General features: G+C 41.4%; 1 protein-coding gene and 1 long non-coding RNA gene across 16 annotated transcripts in view; one reads left to right on the forward strand and one right to left on the reverse strand.

The window, feature by feature from the left end:
• Positions 1 to 10,497: 10,497 nt before the first annotated feature.
• On the reverse strand, positions 10,498 to 11,791 carry LOC133276495 (uncharacterized). Its single transcript, XR_009745892.1, has 2 exons — positions 10,801 to 11,791; positions 10,498 to 10,681 (listed from the first exon to the last, which is right to left on the reverse strand). It is a non-coding gene; the product is annotated as an uncharacterized LOC133276495 (long non-coding RNA).
• A 468-nt stretch (positions 11,792 to 12,259) lies between these two features.
• The window catches only part of MAGI2 (membrane associated guanylate kinase, WW and PDZ domain containing 2), a 738,716-nt gene continuing 726,853 nt past the window's right edge, over positions 12,260 to 24,122 (forward strand). For 8 of the 15 annotated variants that reach the window (XM_061467333.1, XM_061467318.1, XM_061467323.1 and 5 more), the window contains exon 1: positions 12,263 to 12,883. In XM_061467333.1, coding sequence (XP_061323317.1) covers positions 12,583 to 12,883 — 301 coding nt within the window. In that variant the 5' untranslated portion in view covers positions 12,263 to 12,582. Of the gene's footprint in view, positions 12,884 to 24,122 lie in introns of all 15 variants that reach the window. The other 7 variants (XM_061467320.1, XM_061467324.1, XM_061467326.1 and 4 more) reach the window with 4 other exon arrangements.

Below are 24,122 nucleotides of genomic sequence, written 5' to 3' on the forward strand. Positions count from 1 at the left end.
AAGTATCTCTTAAATCATTTAATCAAACATAACTTCAAATTCTCTCCCCTTTTGCTTCTTAAAGGCCGTATCAACATCATTTTCTATGTCAATGTAAGTATTTAGGGCACTAATCTTAGAAACACCTGCAGGAATTTTGCTCTCCTTTAATGAGCTATTCCCCTAAAGCAAAAAAAAAACCCGCTGATTTGTTTGAAATTCAAAGCATATTTAAAAGTGTGTGCATTCAGAGTCTAAATCCATTTGTATTGTTTTACATTGCCATAAATCACATTTCTACTACAGGCTACAGTAATTTTTAATAATTCTGAGGAAAAAAAAACATCCAAACCCCAAAGATGAACCAATGAAACAAACCTGAAAAAAAATGCAGGCTATTTTAAAAAGTATTAACTATACTTTGATTTTACCTGAATATTACCACTGATTCATTTAGAAGAGAAATTTAAGTTAAAAGCTAATAGTTGCAATACTGTTATGCTATCTAGAAAGAGTTGATTAAATTTAATTCACCAACATGATGATAAATGGCTATGTTTATTTACTAATTTAGTCCTGTGTATTAGATAGATATACCAATCATCTTTTTTATTATTTTTACTTGTTAACCTGAATAAGGACACTCAAGGGGATGGAGCCACAGTACTGTCCCATAGTTTGGTAAGTTTTGATGGCCAGGAGGCAACACTGCAGAGCACAGTATTTGTCCTTCAGTCTTACAAGCAGAGATAATTACTGAACTCTCTGTGTTAAGATATCTAAAAACATGGAATATAAAAAAAATCCTAGTCCCCAAAAGAATTTGCAAATCTGGATTATAGCCAGGCACAACAGTGAGTGAAGTAAGCAGATGGAAGAATAAAGGCTAGGATAAGGAGCAAGTCTCTTCTGGTAAGTAGTAGTCACATCGTAGCACCTGCCCACTACTGTCCTCTGATCACTGCAGGAAGGCAAGTGTTAGTAGTAACAAATACTGTCAAGTGCCATAGTTTTGCAAAAAAGAAGCGAGCTCATAAAGTGGAAGCAGCCATAGCAGCTAAAATCACGGCTTAAAGCATCATTTTTAGAATGCTACAAAAAAAGTCTGTTTCAGAATAAAGAAATGTAAGCAGTTCCATTCTTTTTTATTTACGTTGCCTCTACATCTCCATAAATTATTCTAGAAAATCATCCACTTTTCAAACGACAAACTAATCTTACAGCTACTCAAAGATAACACTCAAACTAAACAGCAGGATGTATGCACATGTAGTAGAAAACTGCAGTTCAAAATAAATCAAGAACAGAAATTCAAGTTTAATTTATAACTCTTTTTCCCAGTAGGATTAAAGTGAGTCTATTAATATTAGCATAGAATTTGTTTTGATAATTAATTATAACATACATGCTACACAAATCAATTCAATGGAGTTAAATGCTATCAGATTTACACCAAGAAGGAGCGTAAATTAATGTGTTCTTTTTGCCTAGAATAAACTTGCTATTTCCAAATCACAAAATTTATGTATTTGCTTTGAATGTATAAAAAAACAAACCAACCTAGAAAGGATTCAACTTTGACCTACTTCTTATCAGTGTGGTTACTGCTGTCTAGGACACAAGGTGATCACTTACTCTTCTGCAATGACTGAAAATGTGTTCTTCAGAAAATATTTCTGTAATAAAAACACAGTGGATTTAATTTTTTTTTTTTAAATAAACTGGTTAACTTCAGAAGAAGTTAGGTTTAAAATTACTGTCTTCTGGAATTTGCAACAATACAATCCAAAAGGAAGAACTTTCAGGATTTTTTCATATCCAAAATGGATTTAAAACAAATATGGCTAACTACATTGATTGCTTTTGAAGACAATGCTAAGACTGATGGACTTCAGTAGGAGCCAGGGTACAACCATGTTCAGATCTGCTTTAGAAAGACCAATGCATACACAAAATCTGCAGGTGGAAACCTGTGTATTTTTTGAGAGAAGAGAATCCTGAGGTTACTAAATACCAAAACAGAGGGAGCAGTATCAGGAAAACACTGAAGTACTTGAGAAAATAATAATGTTGAGTAGGTCACACCTTTTCTGCACTACACTAGTAGTGCAGGGAAACTGCTGCCAGTGAAGCATTCAGTTTTTAAGTGCAAGCAGTAAGGGCACACGATTTCTTCCGTTGACATGTAAAATGCACACATGACATTTAAGTCAGGTATTAAAGGCAGCAGTATGGGAGTCCCACCCAAAATTTGGTTTCACCTACTAAGACCTCCTGTAAAGAAGTAAAAAAAACAATTATTAGTTCATCTGTGTAGGATGGTGCAACATTTTAGTCTATTTCCAGCACTCCCTGCTAACGAGTATCCCACAAGAGACAAAATCCTGTCGAATGATTTTCCATTTTCTCACATCACTGGGACAGATCAGTTCCAATCTGAAAAGAGCTGAACAAATACCAGTTGCACCCACTTACTACTTGAGGAATGCCAATATATTAACCCAGTTAATATATTAGAAATTCTTTCAGGGCTCCTAGTTCTGGAAATTAAGAGGAATATTAATCTGGGTTTGGAAGAAGTGTCTTAATAGTGCCAGTTAATTTTTAAATTGAATTGCATATTAACAGCTTAACCTTCAGGTCAAGAGGTGCTCAGAAGTCAATTTAATATATAAGTCAATGGGACAGTTGGTATGAAGAAGTACTACTCAATCTAATAATTGCAGAACTGGTCTTCATCCATAGCAATATTGGCTTTGTACAACTTTGTGACACAGATGATATGGATCAATGAACAGTTATATTGTAAGACTCCAGAGATTTAGGTCTGGTTGACTCTGCTCCAAACACAATCACACAGAATCACTGAATTGTTGAGCTTGATCTGGTGATCACCTAGTCCAACCCTGTGCCCAGAGCAGAGTCAAGTAGAGCAGATTAATCAGGGCTGAGCCCTGTTGGGTTTTAAGTGCCTCCAAAGATGGAGACACTACAGCCTTTCCACATAACCTGTTCCAGTGTTCAACACTCTCAACGTTTGCTATCTACATAGAAAGTGATCTTGGAGCTATGTGATCCTGCCTGCCTTTACCCATATTACCCATGCCATCTGGATTATAAACTGTTCAGAACATAAACCATCTCTTAAGTTATAATTACATAGCACAAAGCTGATGGTGACAGTAGGAGTCCTATAAGAAATGCAAGTGACAGTATCTGCCTAGAAGATCATTCAATTTGAAGGCTAAAGTGAAAGTGAAAAGTGAAAGTGATCCAAAATCAATATATACCACAATGTCTTGGGCAAGTATATTCGATTCTTTTTAAAGTTCTTTCTGATGACAGTAGTTCTTTCCCACCTCCTCTCCACCCTATTAAAACACTCACTTTAAAATCTCAACCCATGGTGTTAGTCTCTTTATTTACCTAATGGTAGGCTTATGCTTATGCCACTACCTTACTGTTAAATTTGGGGTGAAAAACAATGGAGTGAAGAAAATCATGCTCCAGCAGCAAAACCAATTCATACATTAGCTGAAAGGGACAAAAGATAACTGTTCCTGCCTTCAGATACAGCAACCCAGACCTGCCTATGTCAAGAAGGTTGGACAGAGCCTTGGATGGCATGATTTAGTGGGAGGTGTCCCTGCCTAGATGATCTTAAGGCCCTTTTCAACCCTAACTATTCTATGATTCTATAAGAAAGAATAAGATTTGTAAATAAAGAATCCTTATGAGAACAAAATACCATCATGGTATGAAGGTTATGAGAACTACAACATTATTTAAGTAGAAGAAAACTAACATGCTTGATACTTGAATGAAGTATCTCCGATTAATAAAATAATCTGCAAGACAATTCCAAGATAATCTAATTGCTCATGCAGTGGTTTTTTTTTCATGTGTGCTTCTTACTACACAGCCAGATAGTAAGAACTTTTTTCCCTTTGAATAGTGATAAAAAATTCAACACACACGCCAGTCTAGCAAACACAGTATTTCTTTCATTTCCAGCTTCCATATAACAAGGCAATGATAATGTACAGTATCTTTTCCTCCCAGCACAAGCAAATACATTTTCAAAGGGAAAATCAGAATAATTTGACTTCTGAAGGTTTTTAAATCTATTTTTATACTGTTTGCGTTCAACACAAATCTCTCAGTTGAGTGCAGTAAGAATTAAATTGTGGCTGGCTTGCTTCATGAGGGTGGGGAACACTTCTTCATGTTCACTGCAAGGGCCTATTTGAGTTTTCCCCACAATAAGCTGGGGTTCTGTGGTTGAGCCTTAAACATTCCTGGAGACTGTGGACTTGACCTACAGTTTACAGGAGCAAAAATCTTGAATTGAAATCTTGATTGAGTTTTCTGCCTTCAAATCATTAGATTTAGATCATTATATCAGCTGAAGCTTCTTTTCCTGAAAAAATAATTCAAGAACAGACCTTCAGCATTAGTGACCTGGCAATACAGTGTAGTCCTGTTCTGTGAGCTTCTATTGATGGAAACACCTGTGCAGAAATGTTCTTAGCGAGTCTAATGTACAACCATTAGCATGAAGCCATACTCTGAGAATAATGCCAAAACTGCACAATAACGTAATTCAGCCTCCTTGAATGCACTTTTGTTTATCACCCCAATGCCAAAGCAAAGCCTGTCATGTGTTTTTAAGCATGTGTGCACCAATTCCATACTATATAAACAAAACCAAAGAAAACCTTGGTAATGAGTTTTTATCAGGATGCTATGCATATGCATAGTGGTGCAAATGCCTTCATGTCACATCATCTGGAGCACACACACTGTGGGTGTCAGGCAGAGAGGAGTTATCAGCCTCTAAGCTTACCCTAGCATTCAAGTTTTTGGAGTATTTATATATCATTCTGGAATGAAGCCCTGTAATTCAGAAACACTTTTATGACTAACTTCAGTGAGATGATACTTTTACCTAAACATGCACTCATTACTAGATCATCTTTCAATAAAACTAGCTTTTGGAAGCAATCTAAATGTTTCTGAAGTTGTGAAAACATCCACAGCAGGGAGTTGAGACTAGCTGGACCCTGCTAACCTGCACCCTCTGACTAGGCAGGAGATGCTCTGTCCCTCTATCTGGAATGGGGGATCATAAGTCAGCAACTCCATTGAATTTAAAACCTGGGTAGAGCAATGGAAATAAGACATCATCCTTACCTAACAAAGTTCTCTAAAGCTCCAGGCTTTCTAAGGCAAAAAAGTTGACAAACTGGCTAGTTCAGTGCTTCAGCACTACTTGCACTGAAGTGCTAAATTGAGCAACATGTTTTTCCTACACAGTTCTGCCCATGCTCAGCCCCCGAGCAATGAGAGCAACGACAAGCATTGGGTGAGTTTGTGAAGGTATTATTTTAGAGCTGTTTTCTCTGAACTCCTCACTGCACCATGCTTTAATATTTATGGAATAGAATCTACAAAATATGAAAGCTTTTATAAATTTCCATGGTGATGTCTGTGTGTCCTGGGTTCAGCAGTAGCAGTCATTTTTCTCCTCCTTGGTAGCTGGTGCAGTGCAGTGTTTTGACTTTCGGCCTGGGAACAGAGCTGATAACAATGATGTTTTGGTTTGGCCAAGGACTTTGTGAGGCTCATGGTCTGCCAGGGAGGAGGGGAAGCCGGGAGGAAGCAGAGACAGGAGACCTGACCCAAACTGACCAAAGAGGTATTCCACACCACAGCACGTCATGCCAAGGATGTAACTGGGAGTGCCCCAGGAGGGCTGGTAGACTGTGTGGTTGGAGGAGGTATCAGTCAGAGCTTGGTCGGGCTGGGGGGGCGAGTTATCAGTTGGCTGGTGGTGAGGTGTTGTATTCTCTTCCCTTGTTATTTCCTCTATCATTGTTGTTATTGGTGGTAGCAGTAGTGATTTGTGCTATACCTTAGTTACTAAACTGTTCTTATCTCAACCCGTGGGAGTTGCATTCTTTTCGATTCTCCTCTCTGTCCCTCCGGGAGTAGGGGGAGGGAAAGAAGGGGAGGAGTAAGTGAACGAGTTACCTGACTGGGTTTAAACTATGACACTGTGTGAAAAGACGCTACTTCTTACTTCAGAGGCATTTGTTAATTTTCATGACAAAAAGTCTTTGCAATCACATTAAGTGCAAGAATTTTGACATGGAAAGGTGATTCCTCCCAAAGAGATGAGAGGGACGTGCAAACAAGGTTCTGAATGGACATACTGTCACAATTTTACATGGAACATCAACAATGCGTCCCTAGAATAATATGCTTTCATTTTATCTTTTATAAGTTCATAGAATATTCATCTTCTTCCCCAGCAATGCTGTGAGATCAATCTCAGCACAACTGTTAGTTCATAGGAAACGTAAACTGAAACTGATTACAGACATGAAAGAGGAAAGCCCCATTTCATCTAATCCAAGAGAAAGTGCAGCATGGAAAAAAGAAGTCAGAGAATAGGTCTTTTGTAGTTTGTTAACCTAAGATATCATCATATAACAGCAATAACTATTATAATAGATAATTTCATGGTGAGATAAATCACTGAGTACTAAATATTATAATGAGACATGAAGATATTAGAAATTCAAATTCAGTGAAAGATACAGACTAATTCACAGTATTCAGTGCAGTCCTAGTGCTATCCACAGAGGTTTACCAATGGGCACTGGATAATGTAAGCTAATGAGTGCTCAAACCAGTGATGTGGCAGAGTAGAAGTCATGGTTCTAAACCCAGGCAGTTACCCAGCAACCTCATTTGGTATTTTCCAGTATCCCAGCCACCTATGCCCTGTATGCTGCGAGGATCTCAGCAGCAGTAATGCACTGTGTGAGCCTCATACTTCTCTTTCCATTGACAGTAACAGATATTTATAGGTGTGCTATCTTTCTAGTGTCAGGCCAAAATTTAAAGGACTATCTTCTGATAGGGTGCAGTTTTGTTTCCGTTTTATTCTGTCACCTAGTATGGGTATTTACTGGGATGCAATTTCAACTTGCACTTCTGTGGAAAGAGGCCATCATTTGTTTATTTTAATGGGTATTACCAAATTTATTTTGACAGCCTGTCTCCCAGAACCATGTCCCTGGAAAAGTGTTTTACCTCCAATAAGTTTTCTGTATCTCACCTTAATCAACTTGTGAGCACCTAGCAAGAGCAGCACAGGAAGTATATAATACCAAGGCTTGATAAGAAAAGAGAGAAACTGGAAAAGATCACACTTAAGACAATCACCAATACAGAGATGATCAGGAGGGAACAAAATGTCCCCTGCAATCTTATAAACTCATTGTAAACTAAACTATTTTGATGAGCTCCTCTCTTTTATTTTTCCTTCATTCCCAAAGGTTGCATGTATTTTTCAGTTCAGGCATGGAAATTATTTTCTTCACATCCAGAAGTGATCAGATTTGCTTTCTGCAAGAGCTATTACCACAGCAGAAATCCTCTAAAGGGTTGAGAAAGCTGAGTATTTCCCATTACTTTCCATTCTAACCAGGTACATACTTTACAAAGTTTTGAAGTCTACAATTAAATAATGGATTCTGTGGAAGCATTGGTGTCCAACACTATGGAAGGTTTTGGTCTAAGACTCAAAAAAAAAAAGGTCAAAACCAAGAAAAATAAAACCAAACCCAAACCAACACTTAACACAAAAATTCTTCCTTGCCTTTGTAGAACAATAAAGTATCTATTTTTTGCCAAAGCTTTCAGAATTTGGAGAACCTGGGAAAAAGGTTTTAGAAAAATAGTGTGAGATTTTAGCTTTTCTGAAGCAAAGATTCATAAAATCTGAAAATTGGAAAATATGATACTAGTAATACAAGGCTCATACTTGTAAAAGTAGGCTCATAGAAGACATTAAGTGGCAGTAGTAAATATTGTAACAAACTTTTAGTGACTTCTTGGTCAAATTTGCGGCTGTAAGTGCTAGGATTTTGCAATTTTTATTAAAAAAAAAAAAAAGGACTTATAATCTTTTCAGAATCCCAAGAGAACATTTAAAACTCCAAGCAGAAGGCAGTGAAATCAGCTCAGACACTCTGGAGCTCCACTGGTGGGAAGACTAGCTATCACAAGGGCAACTAAGGACATAGGCAAAATGTTTGGGAATCTGGATTTAAACACCTGAATCCTGCCCAAGTCCTAGATGAACATATGTCCTGTGGTGGAGCTAGGCTGGTACTGTTGAGAATAAGGCTGTTGGGTAGCTGACATGCTAAATAGAAAACTGTAACAAAAAAGAGGAATCATGCTTATACTAAAATGGAAAAAAAATAAGAGATGACAGTGTCATGTGATTAGCATCCAGTCACATAGGAGGCATGTGCAGAAGGAAGAGATTTAATGTCCTCTGAGTTCAAGTCCAATGTTACAAACACAATTACAGGGTAGAGAACTCCATTCCTGCATAAGTAATAGCAGGTAATGGATGTCTTTTTATCTCTTTGGCACATGCAATACATCATTTCCTATTTGAGGAATTAATTTACCCAGATATGTGGTATACTGAAAATACAGACAGAATTCAGTTACCTTTTTACTGAATTTGTAGTGCTGCAGTAGGAAGGATTACTTTCCAGCTACAAAACACATTTATTTACTGAAGTCTCACACAGCTTACTCATGGGCTCAACTTTACTCCCAAAAGTACAGTGACTTACTGGTTCCTGGGTTTACAGGCTCAGATTTAAAGGAATAATAAAAGGCAGTTGTGTGTTGTATTTGGTGAACGTGTTTCATTTTGTGCTGTTGTTACTTTTACCCATAGGAGATCCCTTGTGTTAGATACCCTCACATCCACGCTCAGGACCAGTTCATGCCCTCCTGAGATGAAGCCCTGAGGAAGGGACTAACAGGAAGATCTTGGCAAGCAACAAAGTCCTTTTCAGGGTATTCAGGGGTCAGGCAGAAAATCTGCAAACTCTGCTCCCTCAGCCACATGCTGGGACACTTGCTCTGTCAGTGCCAAGGATAATCTTGTTTTACAGCTGCCCCTCTATCACTGTAAAAATGAAATGAAGTTATATGAATGAGTGTGGCTGCTGCAAAACAACCTTATGCGAGGTTTAATTTCCTCCGAGTATATTTTCAAATAGAAGAGCAAAGCAAACTATGCATTTCCATTAGTGGCATCACATCCCTAAACCCCCAAGAACATAAACCAGTAATGATACGACAGCAAGACTTTATCCATACAGAGTCAACCCAAAACTCTAAAACTTATGCCCCCTAAAAGAGGATGTTGCAGAGGAATACTGTATCCCTCAGTCATCCTCTAATGACAGTATCTTTTACTCTATCCTGACCTTAACAGGTATGACCTGCCATTCCACTCACCAGCCTTTGTCTCTGAACCTGAAAACTGCCATCCTTTTCTGGTATGAGATCAACTAATATGCAGCTCTGATTTGGGAAAACTGCTAAAGCTCCTTCCACCTCCCATGGCAGGGGGTTGGAACTAGATGATCTCTAAGGTCTCTTCCAATTCAAACCATTCTGTGATGCTCTGCCAAACTGTGGATGCCTGCACCGGGTCTGGCTCATGTTGCTGCCCACCTTCAGAAGTCAAAGTTAACGCAACTGAACCACCACTTCCACCAGATCTATGTGGTATTATTTCAGATGAATAAAACTACCTAAATTGGTTAGAAATGAAAGGTTCATTCAGCTGGATTTGTCCTCAACATGCGTTAAATCAGAAATGTTATGACTTGTAAGCCCTTTAAGATAGGAGTTGTGCCCCCACTTGTTTAACAAAGCATATACTTATAACCTCGTGTTAATGTCATCTGACTTAAAATGGTAATGAGCACTTAAAAAATTCTGATCAATGAATTACTGGAAACCCCTAAGAAATAGGAAAATAACACCCACGGGATTCCCTCCCTCCCTTCTCCTAGGAATATTTCAAATATTTCCTGATGTATTTCCTAAAAACTGCATTTTTGGCAGATGTCCCACTGTTGCACATACATTGTGGTGAACATGGGGTGATTTAGAAATTTAATTAGCAGACAAATCAACATCTGTGATACAATACTGGCAGAATGACTAAACTCTGAACTGAGAAATGGTGACCACTTAAGCAGAGTGGGCTTTAGTGGAGCAGAGGATTCAGCAAAGAGCGATTGTGGCAACATTTGGGAAGCTGAAGGATAACAAGATACTATGACTTGTAATTCCTCTTTTTAGCCATTTGCTTCCTACCCCACTTTTGGGCTAAAAAGCAAGACAAAGTTCAAGAGCAGCACCACAGAAACAAGCATACTAACTCTCTTGCTCTTTTTCCAAGTATCTTAGCCCACTTCTGCCCAGACCAGAGACACTGCTCCTAGTGACAGCTGGACACTCCTAATGGTCTTTGGAAAATGAGACTATTACTCTAATGCTTGTCACACCAGTGAAAACCTTAGTACCTTCCAGTCAAGTCAAATTACCTTTCCAGTTCTGCTCTTCAGCTGTCTGTGTTTATGGATCTCTTATTTCCAGTTTTGTGTGGTCTTGTTTGGGTGGGGGTTTTTTAATTAATTTTTAATTTTTATTTTTTATTCTTTAATCCCACCTTTGCAAAGCCCCTCACATACAGAGCTTTGCACCACTGGCCAGGCCCACACAGCAAAGCAGGTGAAATGACTAGCAGGATACAGACTTTAGTAATTTCTCATTGCTTTCTTCCCCTCTGCATGTGCCTATTCCAACTCTGAGTGCACGAGGATGTTACACAATTAATGCTGGGAGAACATGAACTGAAGAACCCTGGTTTCCCACAGACTTATACTGAGGCTGATAATGAGCTGTAATTGAAACTTTTCTCATTACCCAGACATTTATACCGTCTCTCAGCCATGTGAATCGCTGTTTAATAAGAGGCAAGTTCATGTTACAGCCTTTGGGACATTTACAGGATCTCTCAGCCCTACCCAGCTGCCTATTTTCATGAAATAACTTAATTATATTTGAGATAGATTTGGGTGAAACTGCCCAACAGCTTCAAAAGTTATTGGAGAAGTAAAGGAGATACAGCTAAGCATGAGCACATAAAGGCCCGTTTCCATAGGAACCCAGAGGGAAAACAGCAATACGATTTGTGAAAAATTTCATTGCAGAGTCACTTTAATTGAAATTTTAAAAATATCCGACCAGCTTTAAATCATGTGCCTTCACACACGCTACATTCCTCCTGCCTCCCCCATTCAATACCCTGCCTGCAGACCCCTGCCTCCACATACCCTTGCAGCCTTGCAGGCACAGAAACTATGCTTCCGAAAGTCAGGAGGTTGCTCTGCCTGTGTTTTGTCAGTCTCCCCTTCACATGGAAACTGTTTTTTCTAGCCAAGGCAAGCTTCTCAGGAAGACGTGCCAACTGCTACACTCCACTGCTTGCACACGTGTCAGGCATATGACAGAACTAATTAAAGGGAGAGCCCACAGGAGGAGCGGGATGCGTATCACCTGCAGAACAACATGCATCCCGGTGCTTCGGGAGAGCAAGGCTCTGGAGGCTGGGAGTGTCGGTCCTTGGCCACCAAGGTCATTTGGGGCTTAAGGGCAAGGAGCATACGGCAAACCGAGTGATGGTGGTGAACAACTGGTGTGTGATGGTAAGTTTTATAGACCAAAGTGCCACCGCTCTCCTTGTTACACCCTCCTCAGGTGTAGTAACACCTTCTGGGTACCAGCTCCTGTCTCCTGTGCTAGTAACCTGCGCTAACAACTGTGCCCATCTACAACTTAATTGAGTGTGAGACCTCTGAACGGAAGGAAACCTCTCAGCAAGCGTTATTAACACCGAGACACACGTGTAAACAGCTGTCACTTGTTTTGGGGGCACAACTTATAGCCCATCCGTCGCTACTGCATCCTTCCCTGCCACGAGCAGAACACGGACCGCAGCATCCGTGCCTCTTCCTCTCCATCTCGGGCTCTTCCCAAACTCCAGCAGACCACCCGTCCGGTGCCCCTCACCCCAGGCCCGCTGCCGGCTCGCCCGGCGCAGCGTCTCCTGGACTGGCCAGGACCCCCCCGCGCCATCTTGCCCGCGGGCGCCCCCTGTCGCAGGGGCCGCTCCCAGGTGTGCCGGTGCAGGGGTCACCGCTCAAGCCCGCCCGGTGCCTCGCTCGGCCCGGGCCGCTCTCCGCCCGTTGCCGGCCGTGCCAGACAGCCTCTCTCTCGGCCTTCACTACCGGGTCAGGCGAGGCGGGAGCGGCGAGGCAGCGCCCGCCTCGCTCCGGCACCGACACCGACACCCCTCCTCCTCTCCCCCCCTTCTTCCCCCGCCGCGGCCGTCCCTCCCTCCCTCCTCCCTCCCCGCTGCCAGTTTCTCTACAACTAGTACATCCACGCTCTGCAGGGTCCCGGCCGCCGCGGCTGCCATGGATATCAGCTAAAGCCGGCCGGAGAGGGCAGCGAGGCGCTCCCCGACCCAGGTCCGCAGCCCCGCGGGGCCGCCGCGCCCTCCCTCCCGTTGGCCGGCTGCTCCCCGCCCGCCCGAGCCTGCCCCGGAGGAGCCCGGCTGCCCCGGGGAGGGGGGGGGACGAGAGGGAGGGAGGGAAGGAGCACGGAATATACCGGGAGGTAGTCGGGCAGAGCATCCCAACGGCAATGTCCAAGGGCTTGAAGAAGAAAAGCCACTGGACGAGCCGAGTCCACGAGATTGTGATCGTGAGGAACCCGGAGGGGCAGCTGGGCTTCGAGCTGAAGGGGGGCGCCGAGAACGGGCAGTTCCCCTACCTGGGGGAGGTGAAGCCCGGCAAGGTGGCCTATGAGGGCGGCAGCAAGTTAGTGCCGGAGGAGCTGCTGCTGGAGGTGAACGAGACCCCTGTAGCCGGGCTCACCATCAGGGATGTGCTGGCCGTGATCAAGCACTGCAAAGACCCCATCCGGCTCAAGTGCGTCAAGCAAGGTAAGGCGGGCACGGGCTGCCCCCCACCTCCGCTGCCCCACAGTCCCCGGAGGGGCCGGGTCAGGTCTGGGGATAACGGGGGGGACCAACTTTGTTGCTGCAGTTTGACTTTCCCCCTGCCCGCCGGCGGGGGGAGGATGCGAGCGGCGCCGCGCCGTGCCCGCAGCCCGGCGAATTAAATGTGCGTCAGTGGCAGCGCTTCGCCATGCGGCGGGAGGGGCCGCACTCCCCGCACCGGCTGGTGCCGCTGCCGGGGCCGGTGCGGCTGCCGGGGACGGCGGCGGAGCGGGGTTTCCCCTCCGCTTCGCGCCGGCCGTCTGGGCGTGGGGGTGTGCGCTGCGCGCCCGGTCCCCGCGGGCACCCAGGGCGGCTGCAGCATCTCTCAAATGTCATGAGCGAAGAAGTCACTCATCTGCTACCCGGTGAAAGCGATCTCTAATTCGAGAGTACGTGGAGAGCAGCAAAAGTGGGAGTGAGAAGCGAAAAGAAACTTTTGGGAGGGAGCGATCTACTTTTGCCTCTCCTCTGCTTCTCCTGTTTATTTTCGAAGTACTGTAATAGGTTAATGTGTTTCCAGGAAAGTCAGTTAAGAAGAGACGCCGCAGATGCTGTTTACATGTGTGTTACTGGCTTCTTTAAGCTATGCTGAGTTGGGCTGTTTGCGGCTGAATGCTTGTAAGGAGGTTTCTGCTACCCCAGTAGCGTTTGAAGCACAGGAGCTGTTAACTGCGCTGGGAAACGAGTTTGTAGGTGCTCCTTGACCGTGGATGGTGCAGCGGCTGGAATCACTAAAGTACACGATTCAACCCGGCGCTGAGCTCAGCCTCGAAAAAGTTGGGGGTTTCCGTGGTGGGAAGATGTTAGATGCTTTGTATCAGAGGCACCTGTGCTTGGTAACTGTAGCCTGCAGCCTCAGAGGACGTACAGGAGAGTTCCCCTTGACGTTCCGTGCATATTGTTTCAAGTGTCATCTGTGACAAGTCTGGATGCTTGAAGGATATGCCTATTAACGGTTTATCCAACCGCAACAGAACCAGTAGAAAGAATCTGACTTTCACTCAGGCTTTCAGAATGTACTCTATGATATATTCAGTTACATGCATAAGGTCAAACCTCTAAATACAGACATGATCTGGGATTTTTCTGTTTGTCCTGTAGGGTAAGTTGTGCAATATGTTATAGATTGTATCTTTGTAGTCAGGCAATGCAGGGAGACACAGTAGTTCAGGATTAGAAAGGAGTACAATGGATTCTGTCATTCAGTATAGTGTCATCTCTGGGCACCTGAACTCCAGGAAACCTGCTCTATAGTTTCTTCTTAGTAATAATTTTAGCATGAGTGGTCTTACTGTGATAGGATTCAAAAAGAAGCAGCAGTAGAAGTATTAAGAAGATAGGGGTACACAGCCATTTACTGCGTGAAACAGTCTCTGTCCCACCTCTTCACTGTTGTTCTAATATTTCTCTTAAGTCAAAGCACTCAGCAGTTATTCATTAATGTGTATACCCTTAATAAAGATATCTGTCATACAGCGAATTAGGGACATTAGTCAGGCTTTTAGTCTGTGGGTAGCTGAAAGTTTCTTGAATGAGACATAGAGGATGAATTCTAAATTCCACCTAGTATCTATCTATCTATCTATCTATCTATCTATCTATCTATCTATCTATCTATCTATCTATCTATCTATCTGTGAGTTTCACTCCAGTATGCAGTCCATTACTCTTTTAATGCATGTTGTCAAAGCACTGGCCAAATGTCTCTGTGTTTGGAAGTGAGTTCAGCACAGATTCTTGGACTGAGAGAGACTTCCTTGCTGGAATGATCTTTCTTGTGCTCCAGCATCCTTCAGTTCGCCAAAGGGAGAGGCCTTCTGGATCCAACTTCCTATTTTTTAAAAGGTCACTGGTTTGTGTATTTTACTACCTGACTCCTCCTCCAGTATAATTCAGTCTAATCTGTGCACCCCTTGGTTGCAAAACACAGACAGCAGGCATCTACATTAACACATTACTATTCCCTAACACATTACTATTCCCTAACACATTACTATTCCCTAACACATTACTATTCCCTAACAGTACTTTGCAGTAGTGTGTAGGAGAAGAAAACCTGGGCAGTAAAACCTGTGTATGTTTTTGTAACTTTCCTTCTCAATTATGAAACACCTTTCATGTGCTGGAACAAGGTTAATGACTCTATTATCGTTGTTTCTGGGTAATTTATCAATGATATCTCTGTCAATTAGAATAGCGTGACCTTGAATGCACCATGTTACGGTAGCTGCTTTTTCAGTGCTGCCTAGGAATGAAGTCAGAGAATGTGGAGGTAGGACACTACTATTTATGATGTGATGCTTAAGAGACTGAGTATTCTCTTGTTTGAAAGCTTTGATATTTCAGTAGTGAAAATTCACTTGTAAATGAAGTCAGGGAATGGCTAATTCAGTTTGCAGGAGTTAGCTGTTTTTAAGTATGGAAAATAAAGGTGCTTTCATGTTTTTTCATTACATTTGAATAAAGGCCCCCCTTTTTGAAATAATAAAACACTTCATCTTTTCCCACATTACAAGGGAAATACTTCTTTTAATATTCCAATGGCATATTGCTGGTTTATATGAGCTGAACATCCTGAGCTAAAAATACTCTTAGAAAAAAACAATCACAATGTGGGAGTTGCTGTATATCATCAGGAGGAGTAAACCTCATGAGATAATTAGCACTTCCACAATATGATCTGACATAGAACTCTCCTAAGTGTGACACCCAATAAATAAGGTTTTAATGCAGGAAACTGTTGCCTGGTTTTGCATGGGGAGAAAAGATTGTAAGAACCATTATTGTTGTTATTTTTTAATCTTAATTGTAAGAGTTTGCAGAGAAGTATTCCTTGGAGGCTATTTCCTGTTTGGGTTTTCTTGTTAGCATTTTTTTTTTTCATGAGGCACTTACTGTGCTACTGTTGGCAGAGTCACAGAGATTCTCTTAAAACACATGGGGTGAAATCTTGGCCCAGATGAAGTCAATGGCAAAACGGTCCTTGACATCAAATAAAAAAAGGCAGAATTTCCTCTGTAATGTCAAATGCTTTTTTGAATATATACCCTTTCAGTGAGAGAAGTGAAAGTAGTCAAAGTAGTTGGGCATATTTGCAAATGTTACGCATTCTGACCTTCTACTCTCTCTGGTGAAGAAAAGAGTGTTACTGTTTCTGATAGAAATACTTCTGAATTTCAGATGTGATTGTTTTTATATGTAGAGCAGTTCAGATTAAGTACTGTCTCCTTCCCACAGATGCGTAGTTGTAAAAGTAGCAATGTGTTAAGGAAAAGCATCCTAATTTGGATAAGTAGTCACACGGGGAAGAGTCATGTGAGGAGCAATGTTTTCTCCAGTTCCACTCTCTGTTCATCACTGCCATCTCAGACCCACAATATCTTTCTCTAGAGATTCCATCAGTAGGCAACGCAGGTCCGTGATGTGCAGAAGATTCCAGTGTAGCTTTGGTTTTAGTTTGAAGGATTGCAAGAGCAGCCAACTCAGTTGTACTGCATAAACTAGGATCTTTATTCTTTGCATAGAATTATAAACTTCCACAGATGCCTTCAGCAGAATTCCAAGGAACAGCCTGAAAACATGGATTTTGGAACTCAGGAGCACTGAAGCAGATTTTGTCCTGGAGCTGCTGCCCGACACATACATACTGAGTTAACCAGGTGGTCTAGCTGACCATTTTCATTTACTTTTAGAGTTATTTAGTGGCTGGACCATATGAAATGCAAATAATATTGATGCTTTTCACGTTCTAATGTTTGATTTAACTCTAAATGATCAGACTTTAAGCTTCAACCCACAATGCTATAGCTCTTTATGCAAAAAGGCATGTAGTACATGTAATGTAAGGAGGAACTTCAAATGAGTTTTAGAAAAATGTTTAGCTAACTGTAGGTGGACTTGGGCATATTTGCAAGTGCTTTCCCAATCAGGAGAAGACTTGGACCCTCATTAAGATGGATACAAGAGTCGCCAAGTCTAGACAGGCTGGAGGCCTGCATCCTCCACGTCCTAGTCCTTGTAGTGGTGACAGTGCTTTCCCAGCAAAGAGTGAAAAGACAGGACAGTACCGTCCCAGCACCCAGTGATCTGTGGCTCAGGAATTTAGTAGCCTTGTAGTGCGTTAGTGTATAATTATGTTTTTAAGAAATTCTTTGGTTATTCAAGTTCATCAGTAATTCTTTTCTATGTTCATTAAAATACTCTGTGCATACAAATTGTCTTCTGGTGTCTTTTCTTCCTGGGTATCAATATTTAGTATCTTCCAAGAACTGACTATTGGATAATATTTTCTTTGCTAACAGAGCAGTATTTTACAATAGAAAGCTGTATGATTTTCCTAAATAAAAATAAAAAAATAAATAAAATCACAAGGGTCTTGCAGAAACCAAAGTCAAAGAACTATGAAAACCTGCATGGTTGCACTGCTGGTATCTAATGCAAACATAGGCTTTGAAAATAACCTGTACTTCAGACCTAATTTGTGCTCTTTAGGATTTTACTTACTTTAGAAATTGAATTCACAGTTCTCTTTTTACCATTACTTTATGTCATTCTTATGCTTGTCCATCTTAATTTAAAGACCATCGAAGCCGACTTCTGGCTCATGTAGCCTGTGATTTATTCTTCAGCTCCTCCAGAGAGATTGTGATGTTTCATGTCAGGAACTCTGTGGGTTCGTTGGCAGTAGAATTATATCCATCAGTGTGCCATTAAAGGATGGAGCCATGACTTTGTTAGTGCACCATTTCCTTGAAGAAATGAAATAATTGAGAGTGCTGTGCTTAATTCTGTTGAGTCACATATGGTAAAGTTCATCTTGCACTAACACTTGTCTGTCTGTTGATGCTGTTGACATCAAAGGAAAGTACTTGTATGAGGGGGTAAAATTGCATCTGACTTATTTTATGCACCCTATAACTTCACCTGCATTAATTCAGTATTTCATGAAAGATACAGATTCTGAGCTCTTGCTTTCAGTGTTTGTGATCTTCTCCTTACTCGTTATAGATGAGGAGCTCCTTTCATGACATGAAAGAGTTGATAAATTATTCATCTACGTTTTTTGTATAAAAGAAGTGGTATACATGGAGAAGTATACATGGAGAAAGTGCTCCTTCAGAAGGGATTTATGTGAAGAGGTGGACATAACTGATTTAGAAAGGGTGGTGGAGAGGAAAGTGCTGCAGTACTTGCAGAAGCAGTTTCTTGTTCTTCTTCCTCTTAGCAGTATAAACATTAAAAAAAAAGGAGAGGGGAGACATTTTTTGCTGCAGAGCATCAAGGCAAGTATCAAAGAACATAATGCTATCATTTGGCTGCATTAACATTCTGGAAGTAATTTTTTTCTTCTTCCATATATATAATATGTGTTTATAAATACATGAGTATATTTGAACTCTTCACTGGGGGCAAGGGCTAATGGGTTCAAATTTAACCAGAGGAAGTTTAGGTTAGATGTAAGGAAGAAGTTCTTTACTGTGAGGGTGGTGAGGCACTAGAACAGGTTGCCCAAGGAAGCTATGAATGCTCCATCCCTGGCAGTGTTCAAGGCCAGGTTGGATGGAGCCTTGGGTGACAAAGTTTAGTGTGAGGTGTCCCTGCCCATGGCGGGGGGGGGTGGAACTGCATGATCTTAAGGTCCTTTCCAACCCTGACCATTCTGTGATTCTATGATACATGCATATCTGTTTTTTTTTTTTTTTTTTTTGAGAAAGCTATTTGTGGAACTTTGTAGGTTGAGAATGTGTAAGACTGTGTAGTACTGCTACACAAGAATGTAATACATAGTGATATGTATGGGCTACAGTACTAATCTAGAATGTTTTTCATACACATTTTAATGCATATTTATATGATAGTGACAATGAACCCATTCAGTCTTGTGGGCAAGCAGTGTGCAGTATGGCACAGTATCCTGCAGTAGGAAACAAAATTATCGTAAGCTTTAAGGTAAGACTGACTAGCTGCCTACCCAAGCAGGTGCAGTCTGTAGTGCAGAGTTTGAAGGTACTGATTTTGGTGGAAAAGTGTCTTTGTTTTTTTGTTGCTGAATGTCATTGCAGTGCTGGCCCTAGCTGAATTTTCTAAAGTTAAAGGGGCTGTGATCCCAACAGTTTCTCTTCAGAACACCTGATTTTATGAACTAGCTTTCTTTCGACCTAATGGAAATCTATCCAGTAAGAAGGTGTAATAGTGTTGCTGACCATTTGTGTAGCTTTATCACTGTAGGCCGAAGCTGCCACAATGGAAAATGGAATGGCAGAAGCAAGAGAAAAGTAAGAGAGTGAAGGGATTTAACAAGTGAAAATCTCTAAAACAGTTCTTACATTTTGAATATTATTTTAATATTTGCCTAGAAAAGTTTCATCATTTATTCAAACCTCATATTCATAATTTGGATTCTTCACTAGAAGGAGAGTTGACAGAAGGCCAATGTTTGTGCATACTTGCTGTGGTATTTACCTGTTTTTAGTGTCAGTGAACCACAAATGCATTATTTCTGAACTCCCAGTCAGCACATGTAGATTTCTAGGATCCATACAGCTTAATCAGAAGGTATGTTGCGGTCAACACAGCAGGTTTCTACATAGGTTATGATGAGTAGTATGTCAATAATGCTGTTGCATTCTGCTTATACACTTTAGACATTTCTTCTGGATGTCTTTGATTATTTCCATAATGCATGAACTCAAGAAGAAGGAAAGTAAGACAAGGAACAAAATTGAAAATGTGGGGGAGAAAGCCCAGAGAAAAAGCCTCAGAGATTATTAAACTAAAATATTGCTGGTTTTAGAAATCAGATGTTCTGTCATGTTCAAGAGAGACTGTACAGCCCTGGGGAGATTCTCTAGCCCAGGTAAAAACAGCACAGGGAATGTGCATTTTGGTTCCTCAAAATACATTGAAGTCATAGGATCACAGAACAGTTCAGGTTGGAAACAACCTGTAAGATCATTAAGTCCAACCGTTAACCCAGCACTGCCAAGTCCACCACTAAACCATGTGTTAAGTGCCGCATCTACATGTCTCTTAAATACCTCAAGGGATGGTGACACCGCCGCTTCCGTGGGCAGCCTCTTCCAGTGTTTGACAACCCTTATGGTGAAGAAATCCAATTTAGACCTCCTGTGGTGCAGCTAGAGGCCATTTCCCCTTGTGCTATCACTTGTTACTTGGAAGAAGGGGCTGACACCTTGCTACAGCCTCCTGTCAGGCAGTTGTAGAGACCAAGAAAGTTCCCCCTGAGCTTTCTCTTCTCCAGGCTAAACAGCCTCAGTTCCCTCAGCTGTTCCCCATCACACTTGTGCTCCAGGCCCTGCACCAGCTTCATTGCCCTTCTCTGAACCTGCTTCAGCACCTCAGTGTCTCTCATGTAATGAAGGCCCCAGAACTTAGCACAGGATTTGAGGTACAGCCTCACCAGTGCTCAGTACAGGAGGATGATCCCTGCCCTGGCCCTGCTGCCACGCTATTGCTGATACAGGCCAGGATGCTCTTGGCCTTCTTGGCTGCCTGGGCACACAGTGGCTCATGTTCAGCAGCTGTCAGTCAGCCCCCTGGGTCCTTTTCTTACAAGCAGCTTTCCACCCACTCTTCCCCAAGGCTGTAGCGTTGCCTGGGGTTATTGTGGCCCAAGTGCAGGACCCAGCGCTGAGCCTTGTTGAACCTCATACCATTCTCCACAGTCCATTGATCCAGCCTGTCCAGATCTCTCTGCAGAGGTTCCTACCCTCAAGCAGATCAACACTCCCACCCAACTTGGTGATGTTTGCAAACTTACTGATGCTGCACTCGACGCCCTTATCCAGATCAGTGATAGATTATGAACAGAGCTGGGCCCAATACTGAGCCCTGGAAAACACCACTTGTAACCCGCCACACTGGATTGAACTCCATTTACTACCACTCTTCATCCTTCTCTGGTACCCAAATGGTTGTGGTGTTATTTGTCTTCAGAAGTAGTGCTGGCCCACAAGCACCAAGTGATTTCTGCACTTTTCAGATCTCTGATCTTGGGAAAGAAGGATTACAGTTCAGGTGTTCAGGGCCGTGTGAAAACAGAACTAAAAACCAAGCATGCATGTGTTTCATGGTTTGTAGACAAACAGAGTTGCTGTGTCCAGTAACAGAAAAGAATATGTGAGATAAAATAATGTCTCCTTACATGTCTGTATCACATTTTTCTGTCCTGAGTAATCCTTAGTTCAAATCAGCGTACTTCAAGGAAGGAGCTTCCCCCATATACCATACAGCCCTATCTGCCACCAATGTCTGGCATTAGCACCAACTAGTTTGTTGTGCCAGTAAGATATTTCTACCCTCTATGCTTGAATTTACTTCAGAAATCATGCAGAAACTTGTTTTGACCCAGGATTTTGGCATTCCGTGATCCCAGATCATTCCTGTTCTGATGGGAGCAAGCATGGTATAACAATCTCCCATTGTCCCTGGTCTGGCAGATGCGTGACACAGCCTTGACAACATATGGTAGTCTGTATAGGCAGTGATGGCACTTGTTTCATTGAATTATCCAGAAAGACTAAATTGTTCACAGAGTCCCAGATTATCACATTGGGTTATCCTTTGGAGGTCTGTTAGGTCAAACACTGAGGACAAAATTGAGATCATTCACTGTCTGCAGAGTCATAGTGAGTTTGTTTGAAATATGAAATATTGTGTCCTCAGTATGCAGAAAGAAAGCAACTAGAAATCGGTTTTATAGTTATGAGCAGTTCTCATAGATTTGCTATGAATAGCAGAACAACTGGAAAACAATAGTAGGAAGATAATTAGCAGAATTTTCTGCACTGTATATTGGAAAGTAAATTGTGTAGCTGTGTTAATGTAACATTAGTATTCCAGAGTGGAAGTCTTACAAACAGGTACAAGTTGTCCTGTATTACTGACTTATTTCATCTTGGTATTTGCATATATCACATTGTCCTTGCATTTCTCGAAATGTAGCGTATGATTTGTTAAATTGTACATTTTATGTGGGGTTTTTCTTTTTTTTTTTTTTTTAATCTTCCAGCTTTGTTTCCTTCATTAATCTGCATATTTTGGATGAAATATAAGCATTTCATAAAGTCACACCTAACTTGTGCTACAGAAGCTGAAAGGAAGCAAAAGTGAGTCATCAGTCTACTTCCAGGACATCCGCTTCACATGTAAATTCTTATAACACACATTTTTTGTTGATTTTAAACTCAGGTTTAAAACTGAGGAATGGTGCTATTTGTACCTTATATGAGTAGTACTGTGGAGTTTCTGATGTGTTACATTCACATGGCTGGTTCTTTATGAAATTAAATGGCTGTGTTAGTTTCTGTTATTTCTCACCTAAGTCCTTCTTTGTACTAAATCTGCATTAATAAATGTCATATAAGCTTCTGTTATGCTTCCAAAATGGTACGTTAGTATAAACAAGGATTAATCTCATTATATTTTAATTCTCTGTCTTGTATTTTTATAAGAACAGCATTTTATATTTCAAAGTGTGGCAGAGTCCTGTGCAGAGTTAATAACCTAATAGCACACCTTGATGCTCTCATCACTGAAGTGCAGCCCTTATGGAGTGGGAGCAGCAGCTGCTAAACTCTTACAGAGGATTGAGGCAGGAGTTGAACACTTTGTCTGTTTAAACTATTGTGTGCTTTGCTTAGGTAAAGTATAATTAACCCCCAGATTTCCTGCACAGCTGCTGCACTGTTCTTTCGTGAAACTGTCCTTGAAGCTCAGATGAACTTTGACGCCTACTCTGCCATTAATGGTACCAGGAGGTGGGTAGTGACTCCTGTTCATTATATTGACAATGATTGTTTTTGCTGGTATTTCTGATTTTGCTGTCCGTGTGGGTTTGTTACATCAGTCTGTTGTGTGATGCATAAAGTCTGAAACCTTTCGGTGAGAGGAGCTGCCTTTTTGTTCTAGCAAGTAGCATGACAATATCAACTTGGGAGTCTTAGTTTCTATGGCAATGTAAGGAAGTATTCACTGTAAATTCAGAGTTAGCCGTAATGACTTTGTTGGTAATAGTTTTTGGAAATATTCTGTTTAATTTTAACATGGGATCTGTAACTCAAATTGACAATATTTCAGTCTTGGTGATGGAAGCTGTGAGGTGGATAAAAGTTGAGCAATATGATTTAAGAGAAAATAACTAGTTACGACTAACGTGGAGCTTCTGTTATTGGTAGCAGAGGTCTCTTTTCTCACGGTTTTTCCATTTCAGCTACTGCTAGTGAAGCCTGTTCAAAACCCCTTAGCTATGGTTGTGGTTTAAACCCAGCAGGCAACTAAGCGCCATGTAGCCCCTCGCTCAGCCCCCCCTTTCCCTCCACTCCCTGAGTGGGATGGGGAGGAGAATCCAGGACAACTGTGTACACAGAAAAAATTTCATGATGAATTTAGCTTTTCTTTTTATCTGCTCCATTTACTTGTGGAAGAACATTTTCCCTCTGTAAACTTCTAGAAGAATTACTGGAATTTCTGATAAGCCAGTAAAAAGAGCTTTTTCAACACTCACTCTATTTGGTAATTTTCCAGTAAAAATAGCATTAAAAGATTTCAGGAAAAGAATTGCATCACAGCGCTGGAGGTTTTGTGGGGAAAAGTAAAATCAAGATGTTGGCTTTTATTAATTAAAAAGTCAGTAATTGAAATATTAATTAAAAGGTCTTCTGGATTCGTATTTATGTAGAGTTTTTTTGTCATGCCTGTGGTACTAATGTACTGAAATACTCTTCAGAACAGATGAACCCATAAAATTTAAAAATGTCTCCTTTAAATATGTGTGAAATACTTTAGGGGGTTGTGTGCGGTTAATCTGACTTGCAGAAGTGTAACAGCTGCTTTGCCTTGACGGGGACTCATGTCTGTGTATGTGTTTTAAGGGTAATAAAAGGAAGTGTTTCTGAATGTAAAAGTTGAAGAAACTGAAGATTTTTTTTTTCCCTCCATACCTGGTAAAGCACCTCCTGCACATGACCAGAACAGTATCAGTTTCTGTTAGGAGGTGTAGCAGATCCAGTTGGGATCCAATAGTGTTATTTCAGGTCAATATTAAGTAGATTTCTGATCAGTAGTAAGTGACTTTCTCACCAATTGCTGTAGAAACTGGTTGCAGTGAGCTGCAGAATTCATCCCTCTGTAGCTGGCCAGTTAGTGAGGAGGATGCTGCTGG

Source organism: Pezoporus flaviventris, unplaced genomic scaffold (assembly GCF_033815535.1).
Source record: "Pezoporus flaviventris isolate CSIRO_AGI_PZ_B2104156 unplaced genomic scaffold, CSIRO_AGI_Pfla_v1 ptg000045l, whole genome shotgun sequence".
Taxonomy (NCBI): Eukaryota; Metazoa; Chordata; class Aves; order Psittaciformes; family Psittacidae; genus Pezoporus; species Pezoporus flaviventris.